The sequence below is a fragment of the Anarrhichthys ocellatus genome, unplaced genomic scaffold, assembly GCF_004355925.1.
Source record: "Anarrhichthys ocellatus isolate YVR2014 unplaced genomic scaffold, GSC_Weel_1.0 scaffold54, whole genome shotgun sequence".
Lineage (NCBI taxonomy): Eukaryota > Metazoa > Chordata > Actinopteri > Perciformes > Anarhichadidae > Anarrhichthys > Anarrhichthys ocellatus.
In genome coordinates, this window is record NW_022280084.1 from 1,538,149 (window position 1) to 1,559,468 (window position 21,320).

At 42.2% G+C, this 21,320-nt stretch overlaps 1 protein-coding gene across 1 annotated transcript; it reads left to right on the forward strand.

Annotated features, from left to right (window-relative positions):
• Positions 1 to 774: 774 nt before the first annotated feature.
• Positions 775 to 21,272, forward strand: LOC116396231 (integrin beta-1-like). The gene is made up of 16 exons (XM_031870711.1): positions 775 to 1,090; positions 10,651 to 10,717; positions 11,185 to 11,270; positions 13,176 to 13,398; positions 13,753 to 13,923; positions 14,018 to 14,256; positions 14,347 to 14,502; positions 14,714 to 14,809; positions 14,936 to 15,025; positions 15,377 to 15,517; positions 15,901 to 16,103; positions 16,330 to 16,568; positions 16,658 to 16,880; positions 17,086 to 17,318; positions 17,491 to 17,657; positions 20,056 to 21,272. Exons 2-16 carry the CDS (start codon positions 10,651 to 10,653, stop codon positions 20,119 to 20,121), a joined length of 2,400 nt encoding a protein of 799 aa, XP_031726571.1. The 5' UTR covers positions 775 to 1,090; the 3' UTR covers positions 20,122 to 21,272.
• Positions 21,273 to 21,320: the final 48 nt, after the last annotated feature.

A 21,320-nucleotide genomic window follows, 5' to 3' on the forward strand; every position in this document is an offset into this window, starting at 1 on the left:
CTGAAATACTAGTGTTGTGTTTTTTTCGTCATTTACACACAATTCTCCAAAATGTTGCTTGACATTTTTTGTACTCACCTGCTGTACTACAAGTATAATATTAATGCACACAATACCGTTTTATGCAACTTTAACTGTGATTTTGAATTACAATTTTACAGTTACAAACATATGATGATCTTATAGAATATGATGCAAAGCATTGCTGTTGATTAAACTACCCAACAGTATACAATGCAGTTGACACAAGCACAACTTTTAACACCCACAGCAGTACAATGCAACACACACACATTAACGCAACAGTAATAATTATCCAAAAACATCACTGACAGGCCACATTTTACTGCACAATGTGTAGGCTTAACTCTTTAAGTAAATTGCTGCTCATACTTTTACGAAAGTAAGATTTTGAATGCAGAAATTTTACTTAGCCTTCAGTGGAGTATTTTCACCGTGTAGTATAAGTACTTTTACTCATCTAAGGGCTCTTAATACTTCTTGCACCACTGCTCAAAAAATGTGCTTAAATATAAAATAATTTTGACCTATATTCCCTTGTGTGTGTGTGTGCAAGTGTGTAGGCGCGTAGGTGTGTGTATGTGTGTGAGTGTAGGTGTGTAGGTGTGTGTGTGTGAATTGGAACCATTCACCGCATCCGAGGTGAGGCCGGGTTCACCGGTCTCCGGTGTGTTCGTTCCTTCGGCCTCTACGTGCCGCTGCTCTTCCTGTGTAGGCGGGGTCTATAACTCAGAAGAAGGAGAAGAAGAAAGAACTGGGGCATTAAAAAAAAAAAAAAGAAAAAGCGACCCAGCAGCAGCGGCTGTAACGTGTTCGGGCGATCCAGGAAAAAAAAAATATTATCCATGTTAATAAATGGTGTTTTTATTAGTAAAGTAACGTCGACCGTTAGCGCGTGGTGAGCGGAAACTCAACGTGCGTTCAGTTCGCTACAACAAAGCGGACCCTTGTAACAGTTTGTATCTTAACGTTGAGTCCTCGTTCTTATTTCTTTCTGAGGGGACCGTTGTTTTTCGGGCTGATGTTTCTCTAAATCATCGGAAAACGCCAGTTTAGCATCAACATTAAGGTGAGTGTTGTTATTTCAACTGACATTTTATTTCCCACACATTTGACGACAAAAAGGGGGAGAAGCGAGGAATGTGTCTTTTCTGTTCTTCGGGGCAAACTTTGGGTGTGGATTATTAACGAGGTCTAGGTCGAAAGACGGTTTTTAAAACATGTTTTATTTCCTTTTCATTACATGGTTTCAATAACATGACTTGAAATGTTGGCATATTCCAACATACACCTCAATCTGTCCCTCAATACATCTTAATTTGGGTTTTTGTGCAGAAAGTAGGCCATTGAGCCGCTTTGCATGACCAAAGAGTATGGGTGGGTTAAAGTATGAGGAGATAGTGTGTTTAAGTCCTGATTAACTATTAAAAACATGATTATACTCGTAGTAGCTTTTAACCGAAAGTCAGAACCACAACAAAGGCTTTTACTGTTTAAAACTGACTAAAACTAATTTACTCTCAGTTGTGAATTTGTTTTCTGCACGAAAAATTTTTTTTTTGTGAAGTTACTTTGGTATTGTTGTGTTTCTTTGTTTATTTCCCTAAACGATAGATATATTAACAGTTTTGTGGTTCAGCTTTTATACCTAATTTAAGGAGCTTTTATACTGAAAAGCAAGCTCGTCAAGCTACACTATTTATGAGAGAATAAGTGCTTGGTTTGGTCTTTTTTCTGATTTAGTTAATGACCACAGTCATCAGAATCATCAACCAAGATTTTTCTCATCAAGATCATATTTCAGAAAGCAGCTGGTTTTCTTTAGGAATGCTCTTAAAGCACTTGAGTCCATTTGTCCCACAAAACCCCTCTGCAGATGTCTTTAACATTTGTGTTTGTACATTTACGAAAAGGAGCGTTTAATTTAAAGTTGCGACACATCTCATGCCTTTAGGCCAAAATATTCACGAAGAAAACTAAACAACCTCCTCTTCTGTAAGACAAAGCCACAAACATTGAAATGAAGGTCGAGCTGTAAAGGATATCCAGAAGCAAACCACAGCTGGACCCCAGTCTGGTCAGACTACATTGTGGACTCTATAAACTGCGGTTGAGGATCTAGTGAGACCTTAAAGCCAGATTGGTTAACCAGACTCTCGAGCCTCTTGTTCAGTCCTGCTCGAGCCTCTGTTTCTGAAGTGTTGACTGTGCACTATGTAAGTTAGACAAGATCAGTCTTGCCCCTCATTCACTTCCTGTAAAGGAGTTCTACCCTGAGGGAGTGTTTTTTTTCTTCTTCTTCTCCCTTATTAATCTCAGGGAGAGGCTTGTTGTGTTGAACTAGTAATCTCTGTCCACCAAGGCCTAATTTGGGGCCAACAGAATAAAACCTTGGGTTGATTACTAGCCTGTGTTTGCCTACAGACAGAATCCTAAAACAAGTTTGCCTTTGATTACATGCAGCGCACACACACACACATTAACACGGCTGCAGATGATACGCACCAGGCCTGGTAATTTTAGACGAGCTCCCCGTAGATCACTGACTCACTTCCCGTAGTTACATTGTTGTGGTGCTTAAAACAAGGAGTGTCTGGGGCAGTTTGCAGGGTCACTCGGCGTTACTCAACCCCAGGCTTTTACCCCCCCCCCCCCCGACCTGTCAGATGTGAGTCATCATGGGTGATCTGGTCTTCCAGTGAAGGCCAGACAAGTCATTGCAGGGAAGGGTATGTTTGTATGTGATCATGGTTCAGACGTTAAGACATCCCTACATGGCTCCATCACTCTGTGGTTACATTTAGGAAGTCCTCCGAAGATGTGGCAAGAAACACAAGACAATTGATGGATTTGTTTTTATTTCTTTGTTAGGTGTACAGAATATTGAGAAGGTTCAAACTTGAGACCAGAGTACAACCAATAGTCAGAAAAAGGAGAGACGAGTTACTACGGCTGAGTCAATCTGTCAGAAAATCACATAAATTGAATTGTCAACGTTTTTGTTTATCAATAAATAGTTTGTCATTTATTTAAAGTGATCTATGATTTAAGGCCATCTTTTACTTCTCGATGCTGATCCGAAACCAGTGCTTTAAATACAAGTTTATACAAACCTTAATCGTCCCAAACAAACATTTCAACGGTCCTATGCTTTTACGTAGGGATGCTAATCTTTCATTTGTTTATGACCCTCATTAACTGATCAATAACTGACGTTGTTGTATTAATTGATGAGGAAAATAATTGTTAGTGGCCGCTCTACAAAGGACTTCAAGAGACTAATGTATCAAAATAAATGTCACAGATGAATCCTCAACATTCTCATCAGTTACATTGATACAAGACGATGTTAAAAACTGTTTTTAAAACACCGAAGGGAACAAGATATCTTTTATAAAGTGTTGGAAATGGAATCCAGCCTCAGTGAGTGTAATTTACGTGAAAGAAAGCTTGAGAGGAAACAACATTTTAATACTTCACTAGTATTTCAACTAGTTTTTATGCCTAAACATGTCGTCATACTCACTGGCTGAGTGAACTCTTGGTTCAGGTTGGAAATGAGTGGAAAAACATCCCCATATTTCAGTGACGTAGTGCTTTTCCCTCAACATAGTATGGAGGCAGTTAAGATGGAATGTGTTATCTCATCTCTCTGAGGGTGAGAGGTTAGGGTCTCATCCACATGACGGACAAACCCCAGACCGGTCTCACAACTCCTACTACTTAAACAAATATACGTCAGACTGACTTAAACTATTTCTACGCTGTCGAGCTGTTAAAACAAACGTAAATATGTTCATGTGTGTCAGAATGATCACGTCTGGCTTTGCTATTATTGATCATTCTACTTTTATATCCACATAACGGTTATGCTAAGTAGTTTTGATACTTTCTCTTTATTTTCTTTTTGGGACGTTGGTAATGTAGTTTGGTAATATTGTGGTATGTTGGGATCTTACTGATAGTAATACTAGTTTAAACACCGGATAAACACATGCATTATCGTAGGAAAAGGACAGTAAACATTTTCAACAATCCCATCAACTATTTTTTAATAGTCCGCTGGATGTCAGACGGTCAAAACGTGTCCTAAAGAAACGGACTTCACTGAGTCACTCATCTAATTTGACGGCACTTTAAAGTTGAGTATCGAGCTTCGTCAGGTCTTCCTGCTCGTCTGTTTGGTTTCCGTCAAACACACCGTGTTTACAGTCAGAGGCGAGCTGTTCTTCCTGTGGGGCGGGGGGGCTTTCATTAGAGGAAATGGATGCAGAGTCATGCTGAGTTGTTTGGGGGACCTAATGGACTGAAAGTGGACTTTGACTTTCTGCAGCAGGTGGGGGGCCGGCTGGCTGACCGGAGCTGGGGTGGGGGGGTGTAACTCAGTTTGCGGACCACCAGATGACCCGTCCAGCGTGAACAATGCCCACTTGTGTTGAACGCCACCGATCACTCTGCATGTTGCTCACAGGAGTTCTTTAGCAGCAGCATTCATTATTAAATACACCATAGCTGTTGGATCACCAAAGCGAGATATGGAAGTGGTCAGTTTGATATTAGGAGGGGGAGAGATATGTATAACATTGTTTGGATTGTGTCCTGTAACAAAGTGGATATAAAAAGCTCTTGGAGGAGCGTATAAAAACATGGAGATGGTGTTAAAATACAAGCACATGAGACACAATCTGCCCTGAAGCTGGGACACTTTTTCCGAGTATTTAAGCAACATGTGCGCGCTCACATTGTACACTTGAATGTACACTTCTGTTTTGTTTTCACGAGAGAAAAAACACACCATCGGGGTTAATGATGCACACTGTGGTTAACCTCGCATGAAGCGAGGAACCACAGAGACACCAGCTAGAGCTGTGGTAGCTTTTGCAACTACTTCCACTTTAGCTTGTCCGATGCACGAAGAGGAATCGTGGTTATTAGCTGTGTTTTTGTCTGCTTGCTTATGTATTTATGTCATTCATTTAGCTCGTTTGTCGTTGTTTTGGCATGTAGTGCATTGTGAGACTTGTTTGTTTACCGACTTCATTTCAACACAACTCACAATCAGGTGCCAGACAACTTAAAACACATCTTTTTCTCTCTGCCGGTGTTCAGTGAGGAGGAAGTTGTGCATCGCCAACAAAACATATTGAGCAGGAAACTCCTTCTGTAAACATCTGTTAGAGGGTTATGAGGGGGGAGGGGCATACATTTACCATTTTAAAGATTTTAGTGTTTTCTTATTCACGTTTTTAAGTGTGTGTCATATTTGTCGTCACACCAAAGTCAAAGTGTTTGTGACAGCGGTACAGAATACGATAAACTCAACCATATGGAGGAGCAGTATCAGACCCGTTGGTTCTAAACGTGGACTTTGTTCAGGTTTAGTAAATATTCACAGATGTGCTTCGCTCCACCTTCAGACTACACCGGGCCTGTCTGCTCAAAGCCACATGAGCTGCAGGAAGGCAGATAATCTGCAGAGTTCATCAACATCATTTGTCTTTGGATCAGATAATACAACACACACACACACACAGAAGCTCACATACCACCAGACTGAGACCAGAATGAGACTTTTTGTTCAGTTCAGTGGCTGTATTAACTTAAACGGACATAAATACCCATAGTGGTCCCATCAAGAGGATGTCCATGCTCCAGACTTTGCACAGGGCGCTTCCCTAAATAATACCAGTCAATGAGCAGAGGAAGGAGTAAACAAAGAGGTAGTGGTGACACACGTCTGATTCAACGCCCTCCTGTTAAACTCTGAAGCTCACCCTGGTTTCGGGAAAAGACGCCATGCTTACTGTACCTCATAAACTGAATGCATATGGACATATTGTGGTAGTATTGTGTTGTAGTCAATTTTCTGGAAATGCAACAAAAAAACCAACAAGATGGTGATTTGTTTCTGGCTAATTCAGTGACTCCTGAAATATCCAGAAATCCCGATACGTCATCACACTGTCAGGTAGGCCGAGATGTCGCACAGGGTGTGATTATTTTCAACACGCCTACACGTGTGAGCAGAGGAAGGCGTTCTGCTTTGTGATGGCGCTGCTACCTGAGGCGTCCTTTCTGACTTGCAGATTGAATCAAGGCGCTGCAGAGGATTGAGTTTCAGTCAGCAGCTGTTGGGAGACATTTCTTGATAAAACATTTGTCTGGGCCTGTGACTCCCCCCCACTGCTTGTGTTGAAAGCTGGGCTATTGTATTGGTTTTATAGCAAGCAGCTAGTGTTTACATATTTAATCTAGGATTCTCTATAGAAAAGGTGAGACTGAATTCTTCACTGATTTTTGACTGTTGCATTACTATTACTCTTCTTTCTTGCCAGTGACTATACATAACACAAGTATTTCAGGAAAATACATTAATCTACAGGTTTTGAATCACCAGATTATATTGTATAAAGCCAGATTTGAACAGCCGGACCTCGCCAGGTTTCTAAATTGGTAAAGAGCGGTTGTTATTTTATCCCTAACCGTTCAGTAGTGGGAGACCTATCGGTCCTGCCAAAGTCATTTTCCAGTTTTCACTGAAGCTGAAGGAAGTCTGTTTGCAAGGGGCAATTTCATCCAGTTGATTACTTGGTACAACCTTTAAAGCGATGTCATTTTTGTGTGGATTTTTACAGTCATCGCTTTCTGGCTGACATTACCATCCTCAATCCAGCTCTGATTGGCAAGGTTGTTTTTTTCCGACTTGAGAAACTAGACGAGCACTAGACCTAAAAAAAATGCTGAAAAAATGTATTACAGAAGGTCTCCATTACACCCAATAGATGTTATCTAGTGTGCAGTTTGTCTTTACCCTCTCAGACCAACCAGAGGCCTCTTGATTATATCAAACCTTTTTATTACATGACATTACAATATGTTCTATATCTGGAATCTGGACAATTTGTAAAGTTTCTTGAGCTGGTTGATGATCAATCAATCATTACAATTTCCTAGAGCCTCAGTTGGCGTCTTCATAATACCAGTATTTCCCAAACATCAGTCCACAACCCAAAGATATTCAGTTAATTGTCGTAAATGACCAAGAAAAGCAGCAGATCCTCATATTTGCAGAGCTGGAACTAGAAAAAAGAAAAATAATAAAAAAATGGTGGAAATGATTTCCCAATTATTGTGTTAAAGACTAATCAATTAAGCAACTACTTGTTTCAGATGAATACTTGTGATTAGTTTTGATTTGTTTAACCACTGCACTTTGCAATTTGAGGCGACAGCTTGAGTATTTATAAGTTAAATTCTGCCGACGCCTGTTTTATCTACACTATAGAAAGCAAGAGCCTGTTTTGTATTGTCGCACACGTCCATATTTGATAAAGTCCAGTCCAAAGCCTCATTTACTGTACGTGTCTTGGAAAGAGCTGAGCGGGTCTTGCTACTATTAACAGAGGTAGAATTGTAAATATAAAAATTGTGACGCTAACGTTGAACATCGCGAGCACAAAGCATGCGTTGCCTCTCGTGTTCTCCAGCCTGACCATACAAAGTCATGATCCAACACGGCATGCTCCTGGTACTCTAAATATTAGGCTCTCAGGTCCGTCATCAAGATGGCTCATACACCAGTGTCTGCTCCACATAGGGATGATTTACTCAACTGATATGTGGGACAGATTGAGTACAGTAGCTGCAACCAGGTGCCTCATAGTTTGGATTATAAAAAACAAAGACAAGATACAACTCGTAGATGGTGCTGTACTTTCAGGAGGTAGAATCATTAGGATCACTTTCTGCTGTTAAGACGTTGTCTTGCATTGGAGGGAATGTGGTCTATTTGTGGAGGCAGTAGTTGGTTCAGTGACCAACACACACAGACCTTTGCTGGAAGAGTGAATTCAGGAATTCACCAGTTACCAGCTGGCCTTCTATCATGTTTCACAGTTATGGGGAGCAGTTTTTACCTCAGTCTGTTGTGGATCAGGGAGTCATCGGCCTCTGTCGGCCCGCTGTCGCTATCAGCTCTTATCAGCGCTGACGTTAGCTTTTTAGCAGCGCTGTCTTTGATCTTCCGCCATTTTTTAGGTCATACAATAATTCAGCTGTCACTCGCTTCAATGCTTTTGATTCTGAAAAGTGACACTGCTGCTGGTCATATTAATCAGTTGAGTTATCTCTTATATGCATTCCTCTGATGAAGAAGAGCAGATGTAAGTAAAGAAAAGCAGATAGATAGGAGAAGATGTCTTTTTTTTTTTTAATATTTCATTTGGGGTAGAAGTCTGTGTCCAAAACCATCATGAAGTGCCAGTGCCTCCCTAATGCCATTACTGTGGAGACCCTGACTTCCTCCCAAATATCTGTCAGCTCTCTGTAATTTGCGGGACGAGCCCCAGAGTGGTAAACAAAGCTGTACTTCAGGAATGTTGGGGAGGAGCGCTGATATGGTGTAGAAAGTCCTTTCAGTTGGTGGTGGCTTGAATGTTATGAGGCATCTTGCTGGGTATGATGAATGTTTTTTTTGTCCGTCTTGCCACAAAGTTGTTCTTTGGGTCAAAGTTTAAGTATATTTAAAAAGGGAAAAGTGTCTATTGATCAACAGAAAAAGATTTACGTCCGTTACAAGATTATTATTTCGTCATTTCTGCTCTGTTTTTCTGAATTATCGAGATACCTGAAGATCCTATGCAAAGCTCTCGTCTGCATGGAGTACGCTTTCTGCTGCTAATCAGCCTCCAGCTGTGCTAGCTGTATGATTTCAAGTACAGCGTCGATACATGTAGGAGTCTACGGTAGTAGTTACATGCCAAATTATGTCGGCTAACTGTTCACTTGACCAGGTAACAAACTAAATGACAGCAGTCACTCGCTAGTCCAGCGTGCCGTGCCCGTGTACCGTCGACAAATTAATAACAAAACCATCTATATCACTTAAAGACGTCATTACCTCCCAATGTTTAAAACCACCAAACAAAGTGTCCATGAAATCAAGCTCTTCTTGTTCATTCAGGAAAACCCCAAGAAAAGTTTCTTCAGAATTATCAAGATAATAATCTCCTTAATTTAGAAAAACAGGGCAAACATTTTCTTTTCTCAAGTGAATGCGTTTCGCTTCCGTTCTTTTAATCTTGTCCAATCATGTCCGGAGACTTGTTTTTCTTTCACCCTTCCCCCCACAGCAGTCTGATAACTATCACTAAAGCACTTAAACTCGCATCTAAGTTGGTCATTAGGCTGCATTTAACAGGATGTGGTTGTTGGTGCAGATGCCTGTACGCTCTGACCCACAGCTGTGCATCTACTGTGTACAGCCACCAGTTTTACCTCTACGTCAGTCATAGTTAACTGTAAAAAGTAAATGTGTAAATGTAAATATACTCTTATCTGCTGACACTGACAATGTGCATATTAGCGTAAACATATCCCACCAGGGATGGACTATTTTGGGGCTCAGCTGTTGACTTTGCTTCTGTCTACACTGCCTGGTTTTCCTGCACAGAAAATTGGTCTGAGTTTTGAGGATTGGGCAGAAAGTCGAGGAAGTGTGTCACTGGAGTTGTCGTGAATGGCAGAGACTCAGGAAGAGGCATGACCAAATATGGGAACACACACACACGTGAACACACCTTCCTTTTTTTCTCTGTTTTTCTGGCATGGTGTGACCTTAGCTTACGTTTTTAGTAAAAAATGTTGACCCACCAACAAAGCTATTTCCATGCTGCTGTCACACTGCTGTTGGTTAATGCTCCGCAGCCCCAGAGAGGCATCAAGGGACTTCTCCATGAACCACAGTTATTCCTCTGCAGTTACATTCTGTGGCAGCTTTTAAACGTCGGCCGTCTTAAAGCTGCTGCTGCTGCTGCTGCTGCTGCTGCTGCTCTGTTTCAGTCATTACAAGTCTAGTTAGACTCCTTACAAATCACTGTGGTTGATACCGAACACCTCACATGTGACCATTCTGTCCTTTTTACGCCATATTTTTATTGTCTCCTCAAGCGTCTCTCTCTCTCTCTTGTCGAGTCTTATCTGAAATTCCCCATCGAGATAACCAACTACCTCTACAGGCCTTTAACGTCACAAACCAGTCAGAAAGCAAGTATGTAGTGTGGTTTCATGGAAGTGCTGATGAGTGTGGGCAAATGGTTTCCTCCATATTTGGAATAGACCAAATGGGAGTTGCTCCTCCCCTCTGCTGCCGAGCGGTGACGGAGGTATTTCAGGATAAAGTCTTCACAGCACAGAGCATGAAAGATGTTGTTAACCTAAATGTTTTTCATCCTGTTGGTCTCATTCAAATTCAAACTATTGTTTTACGACTCACATGTCCATGAGAGCCTTTTAAAGAGGGGGGTCTTGCTGTGTTAATGGTACACTTGGTAGTGTATCACAAAGGGATCACATTGTTCTTATGTGTGTGTGCACAACGCAGCCGTGAGGTCACAACTCCCACATGTGTACGTCTTTCAATCTTTTATAAAGATAGCGCCGTCTCACATTAAACCTCTACAACCACTACAAAGCACACGCTGCTGTTACACACACACACACACACACACACACACACACGCACACACGCGACCCTTTTTGTTAGCTGTCACTGACACGAGTAACAAAGCTGTCTGATTCAGATCTGTTTCTTCCATGTTGTGTTAACACATTGCATTGTTCTTGTCACAGATGGATCTGCGGTTACTTCTAATAGCGACGCTGTCGGCAGTCCTCTGTGGCAGCCGGGCGCAGCAAGGTAAGAGCAAGAAAAGGTTGTAAAGTTATTAAACGTTTGCTCCATTCTTCTTATCTTTGCTGTTAAGTACTAGCTAACTCGTAGCGTAGCATGTTTCTCAGCTGTGCTAACAGACACACAGTTTAGTACTTATTGTTCCACTTCATGTGTATGTAGATTATCATGCTTCCACTTGACAGCCTCTCTCTGTGATTTCTTCGTTTCTTAAGCACATTGCAATACTTTCATCCACTCGTCACATCTTGTATTTCATGGTTTTATAACTGTGGGTCCTGCTGGTTGGAGGTGAAGTCATTACTTGGTGAGCTGCCTCGGGCTTCTCTCAGCGTGACTCGGTTTTCTAGACTGGGAGGAAGTTGCGTCTTGCAGCCAAAAAAAAAAAAGCGAAGCTGTTTTGAGTTAGTGAACGAATGGAAATTCGGTTTTGTCATCTTGGCTCACAGGACCTTGTGTTGTCTCTTTTTCAGAGGGAAGCATATGCATCAAGGCCAACGCACAGTCGTGTGGGGAATGCATCCAGGTCGCAGAGATGTGTGGATGGTGCGCAGATGAAGTGAGTTGAATCAGTAAAGTGTTTTTAATAATCATATGAATGAAATGGTATATACAAGATTCTTAAACTGCGGGCGTGGCACGCTCAGAGATTTGTGGTTTGTGTGGCAGCGTTGCTTAATGGTTGAATTGCACAGAAACAGCCAACAAGCACAGCAGGGAGTCGTCATCTTGAGTATTAAATAATGCAATCTAACAAATATAAATGTCACCTTTTGACAAATTAATTTCAGAACAGTTAGAGCTATTTAACAAACAAATACAGTCCAATGATTCAAAATATCATAACAATGTATTTGATGGTTTTTATTATTAATTTGAAAAGGAGGCAAGGTTTAAAAAGTAAGAACATTTTTCTTTGTTTTTGCTAATTAATTTGTCTTTATTATTTATGCAAATAGATACATAAACTGTACTTGCCCTATAAGCACAAACACAGCTAGAGCAGTACTAGAGACTTAAGACGTTCTCGAGACCTTTCGACCAAACACAAGTTGACCACAACTCCATTAAATGTAAACACGAGTGCTGCTGCTTCTCGTCTCACAGGGAAACTCTGTCTGTATAATCCTCTTTAATCTGACGTTCTCTGTCCTCTTCTGAGGGAACAGACCACAGTATAGGAAAATACTGTTTTACTGCACCGAGAGGTTAATATGAAATGTATGTGTGGCGACTACAAAGTGCAGGATGACAAATATTATAATTGTATGTCGTGCTGTGCAACAAATGTTTGAGAAGAATCTTTATTCCCACAAAAATAAAGTCATAAACAGCATTTTTTTGAATGCCTCGACCTACTTTGTTGTGGTATCACCATCACTAATGATTTACGATCTCCAAAATATTGTGATTACCTGAAAGCATCAGCAGTCGTCCCCTAGTATCATCAACCAATTAACGTATTCATCCAAAATGGTGAGATTCGATTGGCCAGCTGAGCCCTGTGAGTCAGTACTTCCTCTGAAAACTGCTCACCAAGGTGAGTCTCTTGGTGAATAACATCTCTCTTTTTGTCCGTTCGGCACATGTCGAGAGCTGCATTCCTGTTAAATCTTGCCCGTATTTCTCCGTCAGACGGCAGACTGTCATTCCTGCTGAGCGCATGTAATCACAACACGACTGCAACTTTTAGCTCAGTCGTGTTTGGTTGCTTTAGATGAAATGTCTCTGCAGCTCTGATGTATCTGTGGTTTGATCTTCTCAAAGTCAAAGGGCATTACGCTCCAAATCAACCCTAAAATTACAAAGAATCCCATCACTGAAGTACAGCTCTCAAAGTGCTACAAGAGCTTTATAAACAAAGTACTTATTTTGTGCCTTTATGATCTGATTTCACTGCATGATCTAAAAACCATGGACGGTGTGTATGCTGCCCACTGCTGACAATATTATGCATGTTATTTCCTGTGTGATTTGAGATCGGCTAAACAGTTTTTTTTCTCATTTTCTGTATTCATCCCACAAACTTAATGTTCTTCAGAACAATAGGTGTCTTGTATTTGTGGGATATCGTGTGCATCCAATCTATATTCTCAGCCAGGCTCCCCCAGTCATCTGTTTCTCCTCGTCTCCTGCTGCTGAAGAACAATTGCCCAAAAAAAACAACGAGAGTTAAAGTGCAATGGATTGATTCCAGAGGCCTCGTAGGTTGAAATACTCGTATCTGCAGCGTTCGTACCCTAAATAATTACACAAAAGCAGAACAAGTTGTTGCCTCTGGTATAAACATCAATTTATTTCTTCCTTCAAAATCTCCCCTCTACAAGTCTGTGAACATAATACAGTGACATATTAGGATTTTAAGTAAAGTCCAGATTGGTGTGACGTTAAAGCCCAGGCAACAATATTCAGGACATGAGTTATGTATGTAGTATAATAAAAAACCTCCTGTGCTATTTCACAGAAATTCCTCACTGTGGGCGAGTCCAAGTCGGCTCGCTGTGACGATCTGGAGTCCCTGAAGAAGAGAAGTTGTAACGTGACCACGATTGAGAACCCGCGTGGAAGCATCGACATCAACACGAACAAGCCCGTCACCAACCGCAAGAAGGACGTGGCCGAGAAACTGAAGCCCGAGCAGATCACCCAGATCCAGCCGCAGAAACTCACCCTGACACTCAGATCTGGTAAATATTCTGTAGGCGGGTCTTTGACTGTGTTGCCAGAGCAGGTTAGAACAAAGTGTTTTATTTAGAGCATGTATTGTAGCTTTGGTATCTGGGTAAACCAATGTTTGTCGACCAGCTCTGGAGCAAAGTTGAAGTCATTAAGTTTGTTTGAAATGTGTTTTAGAAAAGACCAAAAGTTTATCATAGACTCAAAGTAATATTGCTTGTCATAGCTGAAGACTTTTGCTGCCTTTAAAATCTCCTTCATCCCTACGATTCAAATCAATTTAAGAAATATATAAAAAAACAATTAATGTAATGTCACAATCTCTTAAATTCACTAAACACTATGTGTTTTGTTTTGTCCATTAGGTGAACCCCAGACCTTTGAGCTGAAATTCAAGCGTGCTGAGGACTACCCCATTGACCTCTATTACCTTATGGACCTCTCCTTCTCCATGAAAGATGATTTGGAAAACGTCAAGAACCTCGGCACTGACCTCATGAGGGAAATGCAGGGGATTACCTCCGACTTCAAGATCGGTAAGAACAACTCGATAATAATCAACTGAAAAGCTGTCGTGTGACGAGTACAAGTATTTAAAAAAAAAAAAAAAACACGTTCTCCTTTCTTTAGGCTTCGGCTCGTTCGTGGAGAAGACGGTCATGCCGTACATCAGCACCACTCCAGCCAGGCTCATCAACCCTTGCACGGGGAACCAGAACTGCACCAGCCCCTTCAGCTACAAGAACGTCCTGCAGCTCACGGACAAGGGAGACGAGTTCAATCGCCTGGTCAGTCAGCAGCAGATCTCAGGGAACCTGGACTCTCCAGAGGGGGGCTTCGATGCCATCATGCAGGTGGCGGTCTGTGAGGTAAGAAGGCGCTTAAAGGTTTTTTGTCTGGTGCCTTGTAAACGTGTGAAAATATTAAGGAGAAGACTCTCTTTGTGTCCGTCTTCCCAGAACCAAATCGGCTGGAGGAACGTGACTCGTCTGCTGGTGTTTTCCACCGACGCCGGCTTCCACTTCGCTGGAGACGGCAAACTGGGCGGCATCGTCCTGCCCAACGATGGCAGGTGTCACCTGGAGAACGACATGTACACCATGAGCCACTACTATGTATGTAGTTTGTCATTTATGTATATCTGCATGATGTATCTAGAGAGAGTTGACTGGGCGTCTGTGCTGTTTTCAGCTTTTACTGATTGTCTCAGTTTCTAAGAGTTGTTTCTTCACAGACAAGCAGTGTGGGATTATAAATGGGAGCTGAATTCTGCTTGTATTGATAATGTGTGTTTGTTTCTTCCTGTGTTGATGAACCCTTTGATAGGACTATCCCTCCATCGCCCATTTGGTTCAGAAACTGAGTGATCACAACATCCAGACCATCTTTGCCGTCACGGAGGAATTCCAGCCTGTTTACAAGGTAAACTTTGTGTTTTCTGTATCGTCAGAATTGTTTTTATTATTCCGTGTTTTAACTCAAAAGTAAGATGTACATTTAACATTTGTTCTCTTTGTTCTTACCTCTCGACTCTTGTGTCTCTTTCAGGAATTGAAAAATCTCATTCCCAAATCAGCCGTCGGCACGCTTTCCTCCAACTCCAGCAACGTCATCAAACTCATTATTGACGCTTACAACGTGAGTCAAACATCACGTCTGACTTATTTTATGACGTTACATCTTGTGGGGAAAATGTTCAACATCCTTTTTAAAGATTCCCGGGCTAAATACAGATTACAGTGAATCCCCCTCAAGAGCTCATGAAAGAGAGGGAAATATTCTTGTGACTACTTCTCCTTGGTATTAAATACTACGCACACATTCAGGTGACATGAATGCTGTCCATTTTACTCCATTACATATGTATTAATAAGGCCCGGCACTGTGAAGCTGGGTTACCGCATGGAAAAGGCTTGTATGCTTAGATTATGATCGACCTATATCACTAGAGCCTTTAGCGATTGTTTGATCCCTCTTGTTTCTGGACAGTCTTTGTCATCCGAGGTCATTCTGGAAAACGGCAGGCTGCCAGAAGGAGTCTCCATCACCTACAAGTCCATCTGTAAGAACGGTGTGGAGGGAACGGGGGAGAACGGCAGGAAGTGCTCCAACATCTCCATCGGAGACGAGGTAGATGTCGTTCTTTTTGCTGCAATCTGTTTGCATGTGTGAAAATGACATTTGTGATTCTTAAGCATCCCAACTCATGGGTAAACCTACGTTGCACAGTGGGGAAAGCATTGGCAACACAACACAAGTGGTGCAAGTGCTCAATCGCTGGCAGCAGCCTGGGTGTCCTCCCTACGCTAGTGTTGTCTCTGGGAATTTCCTGCTTCAAATTGAGAGACAAAAAGGTTCAAATCAAATGCATTTAGTAAAAGAAAAACAAGACGAACAATAAATGAGAAACACCTCAAATAATCTGAGTCATGTCTGAGAAATGTAAAGATAAACTTCAAGGCTTCCTCCTAATAGTTGTAATGACCCTATAAACCCTCCTCTGGCTTCCCCAGGTGTCTTTCAAGATTTCCGTTGAATTCCAGAAGTGTCCATTGCAGAGCAACCCTGAAGTCATTAAGATTAAACCACTGGGCTTCACCGAGGAGGTGGAGGTAGTCCTGAACTTCATCTGCAACTGTGAGTGCGCCGCTAAAGGAGAGCCCGACAGTGAGAAATGCCACGAGGGCAACGGGATCTTTGAGTGCGGAGCCTGCAAGTACGTATTCAGCTAAGATACAGCCACTCCTGATATAACCATGACTCTGTATCTCTAACCAGAAAAGGGAACTACTTATTAGAAATACCTGGTGCCATTATACATGGTATGAAAAGCTGCATCTTTGACTTTCTCAACTCTAATGTAGGTTCAGACCACTGTGCTTTACTTGAATGATTCTGCTCACAATGTTGGACTTTAGTTAACCTCCCGTTTCCTGTGTCAGGTGTAACGACGGACGCATCGGGCGTGAGTGCGAGTGCAGCAAAGACGAGGTGCGGACGGAGGACCTGGACGCTAACTGCCGAAAAGACAACGGTACGGATATCTGCAGCAACAACGGCGACTGTGTGTGCGGCACCTGCGAGTGTAAGAAGCGGGAGAATCCTGCGGAGATCTACACCGGCAAGCACTGTGAGTGCGACAACTTCAACTGTGACCGCTCCAACAATAAGCTCTGCGGAGGTGAGGGTTGTAGAAATAGAACTACTTGAAAGTCTGACAACCTGTTGTGTTGTTAAACTCTGTGGTAACCGTTTCCTGTGCTTTCCCAGGACACGGCCGCTGTGACTGCAGGAAGTGCATCTGCGATGCCAACTACACGGGCAGTGCCTGCGACTGCTCCTTGGAGACCGCCACCTGCCTCGCCAAGAACGGCCAGATCTGCAACGGCCGCGGTACTTGCGAATGCGGCATCTGCAAATGCACCAACCACAAGTTCCAGGGTCCAACCTGCGAGATCTGCCCCACCTGCCCCGGCGTCTGCGCTGAGCACAAGTGAGTCTGAAGCTCGCATGCTCGGCTAGAAACGCAAAATTCTGGAATCTAAAAATGTAGAGTTACCGTTGGTCAGAGATATTGTGAAATATCACGAAAGTTTAAAAGTTAAATTCCAGGTTGAGACAGTTGAATTGTGATCTGTAGATGCTGTATATCAGATTAGTAACTCGAGTGAATCAACCCTCCGCCTGTGTCTTCACAGAGATTGCGTGCAGTGCCGAGCGTTCGACGCCGGTGAGAAGAAGGACACGTGTGAGAGCGTCTGCAGCTACTTCCAGCTGATCAAGGTGAAGGATCGCGACAAGCTGCCTCAGCCGACCGACCAGAGCTTCCCGCTGACTCACTGCAAAGAGCGGGACGCCAACGACTGCTGGTTCTACTACACCTACGCCATCCGGAACGACACCAAGGAGGTGTACGTGGTGGAGACACTGGGTATGTTTTTAAGTAAAAAGTACCATGTGGAGTTTTTAAAAGGCAAAGAAGAGGACTGCTAGCAAAACAGCCTTGTAAAACATGAAGGTTTGAGCTTTGTAGATGTGTTATGAAGAAATAAATGCATTAAACACAATTGTTAGCCCTCAATGATACATTTTCTCTGTTTCAGAGTGCCCGGCGGGACCCGACATCATCCCCATCGTGGCCGGTGTGGTCGCCGGCATTGTGCTGATCGGCCTCGCCCTGCTGCTCATCTGGAAGCTGCTCATGATCATCCACGACCGCCGAGAGTTCGCCAAGTTTGAGAAGGAGAAGATGAACGCCAAGTGGGACACGGTGAGTCGGTCGCACCAGAGCAGCTTTAACCGTTCCCACATTTCAGATGACGATTACCTGAAGCCGGCCAGCGAGCGTTATTTCAGCCGTTGCATAATTGATATTTGAATTTAATCTAAAAGCATCAAACATCGCATGTTTCTCCCTGAGCATTTATGGCTCTGTAGTCAAACGCATGAAGAAATCTGCAGGAAAATGTACATAAGGTGTGGAAACAGAAGAGGGATTTAAACCAGAGAGAGTGAGGTAGATTCAGAGAGGATCTCCTCACTCTGTCCTTGATCAACCTCGGCTCTGTGCAGCTTTGTTGAGTCTGAACTGGCTGAGAGGGAGCGGCCTTCCTCTCTGCTGACGGTGCTGCCTCTCACTGTCCACATGGTACAACTGCATGACCATACAAGGCAATGAAGCAGAGCAAGAGGAGGACTGCTGGGTGACCGTTGATGGAGGGCTCCACTACCGTGTGTAGTCACAGCAGCAGTGTTTATGGCCCGACGGGAGGCAACGGACATTCATCACAGCCAGTGTGATGAATGGGCTTTTTGTATTCTCTCCTAATAAAACATGCTGGAGCAAGATAGTGCGATGTGCTGCCAGCGATGTGCTCATGGTTTTTAGTTTTACTTTTTATGGGAAACAAGTGTTATTTATATCTAGCTGTATACTTTAAGCCCAGAGACGCTGTGGGTTTTTGTTGTTTTTTGCGAACAAAACTGAAATAATACGAAAGGAAATATAAAATATAGATTCCTTCTGAAGCGTTACAACTCACATTTTACAGGAAAGAGGAAATAAGTGACTACAACACAAAGGGAATCTGAGTTACAGGAGGAACATTTTTAGTGTATTAAACAGCAAATGAGTTACTGTAAGAGTTACTTTCTGGCCTTTTCTGCTCTGTGCTGAACATTTTCCTTCATAGTTTTGAGTCCGTCCTTTTACTGTTTCCTGTGTCTCTTCATTTCTTTTTTTCCTCTGTTTCCCACCCCACCTCTCATCTTCCCCTTTCCCTTCTCCATGTTAGCAAGGGAACCCCATTTACAAGAGTCCTATTAACCAGTTCCAGAATCCCAGCTACGGGAATAAAGGAGCTTCTCTTTAGGTCAAAGTTTGTATCGCCGGTCGTCCTTGTGGAGAGCAGCTGCATGTTGTGAGACTAGCATGCTTAACCACAGGGGGCAACTGTTTGTTACTAAAGTTGGTGTGATGTGTTCTAAGTGAAAGCGAACGCTTAATAAGACATTTGTAGGCGACCAAAATATTACAATTAACTTTCAATAACTGATGACACACTTGTTAAGAAAAAAAACACGGCCAACTCCCCGACCGGACAACTCAATGGTAGCAACCTGTCAATCACAAGGTAGCCCCGCCCTAAAGCAAACCCTGCTTTCTGGTCTGTTTGACTCTAAATGGACCATAATGTACTAAATGAACATCATGCTGTATTGAAGAATACTTGAAACTAGAGATTGAGACCATAAACTCATGTTTACAATGTTTACTGAGGTAATAAATCAAGAGAGAAGTAGTCATTTTCTCATAGACTTCTATACAACCACAGGAGTCGCCCCCTGGTGGACACTAGAGAGAATGCAGCTTTAAAGCACGTCTGCATGGACTTCACTTTTTAGAACAGGAGGGTTCAGCAGCAACAAATCCCACTTCAGGTGCACCTGTGTTGAAGAAAACCCTCATATAACTTATGTTGAACTTGGCACACTTGGTTTCATAAGAACATTCCTAGAAAGTGATAAAGTCGCGCCAGACAAATTGGAATATATCATTCCAATTGATTCCAAACATTTTGCGTACATGTATCATTTGTTCTGCCAGAATGTTGTCTTGACCCAGACGAGGACAGGAGAGCATGACATAATGAGGAGACCAGATGTGCTGTTTGTGGTTCAATCAACGGATTTGATTGGTGGAAAGTGACATAAGGGGCTGACTTTAGGCGATAAGAGGAGGCTGTAAGAACTAATACTTTGGATTTGTTGAGTGTTACCTTGTGTAACACTTCCCGCTGGTTGCAAACTCCAACTACTACGTCTCTTCTCGTCATTCCTGCCACAACACCTGCAGAGGGCAGATTATCAGAATCCTGTGTGCAGATTGTAGTAGTGAAGGATTATAACAGACAGAGTGGAGAGTCAGCTGAACTCATTTCACACATCATATTTGACCAGATGGTGATAACGACGATGTCAAAACATACTTTGTTGCTGCCATTGAGACTTAAACTTAACATGTTGAGCTTACTGCTGTTGGAATTGTGTTATTGTGACGCCACAAAAAATAACGGGTTTGACGCGTGCTGTGTTAAATGTGTTAACCAGAATACTTGGTATGAGTTCTGATCTGCTGTACTCACTGTTCTTGTCCTTCTGTTTCTCAGGGGGAGAATCCGATCTACAAAAGTGCCGTAACAACTGTCGTCAATCCAAAGTACGAGGGCAAATGATGCAGCTTTGCCTTCCTTGTGACATCACTGTATGGAACAGAACATGGGTGGGGGGGTGGAGGGCGGGGGGCGGGTTTTATAATGCTCTCACTCTGTTTGTTTTTTTTGTTTCTTGTAGTCACCAAACGATAGTAATGCATTTTGCCACTATTTCGGTTTGTTTTTACTAACTTGTTTTTTTATTTTCTATGCATCATCTGAATTTTGTACAGTCTGTATAAATGTGTGTTTTTTTTGCCTCTGCAGAACTTGAGAGAATGTGTTGAACTGATTTGTAGTTTTCTGACAAGGTAGCGGAGAGCCTCGCTGTGCCTTTTCTTTTTTTAATAGAACCATCAAGTTTGTTTAAGGTTAATAACGGGCAACAAATGAAGGGTTCCTTTCCAAATAATTATGAATACAGCGTTGAGTGGCAATCTAAAAGTCAATGTTTGTAAAACACAGTTGAGCAAAAGTCTGTCTGTCTGTCTGTAATCATTTTGACTCTGTTTAAAATGTCTCTTTGGATTGAAACTCTTCAGACGTAGCGCCGGTTGGCTGCGCGTGGTAGCAATGAAATGTGTACAGTGTGCTTTGGTTTCTGTGTTAAGCCATATATGTATTCACAGAATGGGATGGAAAGGCGTTGATGTGTCTTGTCTGAGTGACTTAACTCCATCTGAACAATCAATTGAAATGTCTTTTCTCTTGAAAAAGATATTTTCCCGAGCTGCCTTTTAAAGGACGTCAGTGTACGGTCGTATTACTGTGTGGCTCCAGGTTTTACTTAATTTAAAGCCAACTCAGGTCCTTAATTCTTCACAGCAAAGCCAAATACACGCAAAACCTGCCTTATTTGCTAACTAAATTTGCTTTTCTTGAAATGCCTTTGTAGGATATGAATTGTTCTCTGTCTCAGTAATTCCACCGAACTCTTTTGTGGTGCCTCGATCAAACATTTTTTTTTTTTTTTTTAAAAAGGAGTGACTTTAATGTCATTTAGTTGTAAAGATCAGTGGGAAGGGAATGATTTCTAGATCTCTCGAAGGTTTGAAAAGAAGAAAAAGGTAACACCATTGTTTTTAAGTGCCTTTTTTTTTAAATTCAACAATTCACATTTGCAATTCTGTATTTCTGAAATTATTTATTGAATAAACATTGAAAACAATTTACCCCTATATTGTTAAGATATTATTGTACAATTGCTGTTTTGTGGACTT

Bases quoted from the DNA above. Each gene is read 5' to 3' on its own strand.
- LOC116396231 (XM_031870711.1), top strand. From the start codon at position 10,651: ATGGATCTGCGGTTACTTCTAATAGCGACGCTGTCGGCAGTCCTCTGT. The intron at 15,026-15,376 runs GTGAGTCAAACA...GTTTCTGGACAG, and splicing joins TCATTATTGACGCTTACAAC to TCTTTGTCATCCGAGGTCAT. The intron at 16,881-17,085 runs GTGAGTCTGAAG...GTGTCTTCACAG, and splicing joins GGCGTCTGCGCTGAGCACAA to AGATTGCGTGCAGTGCCGAG.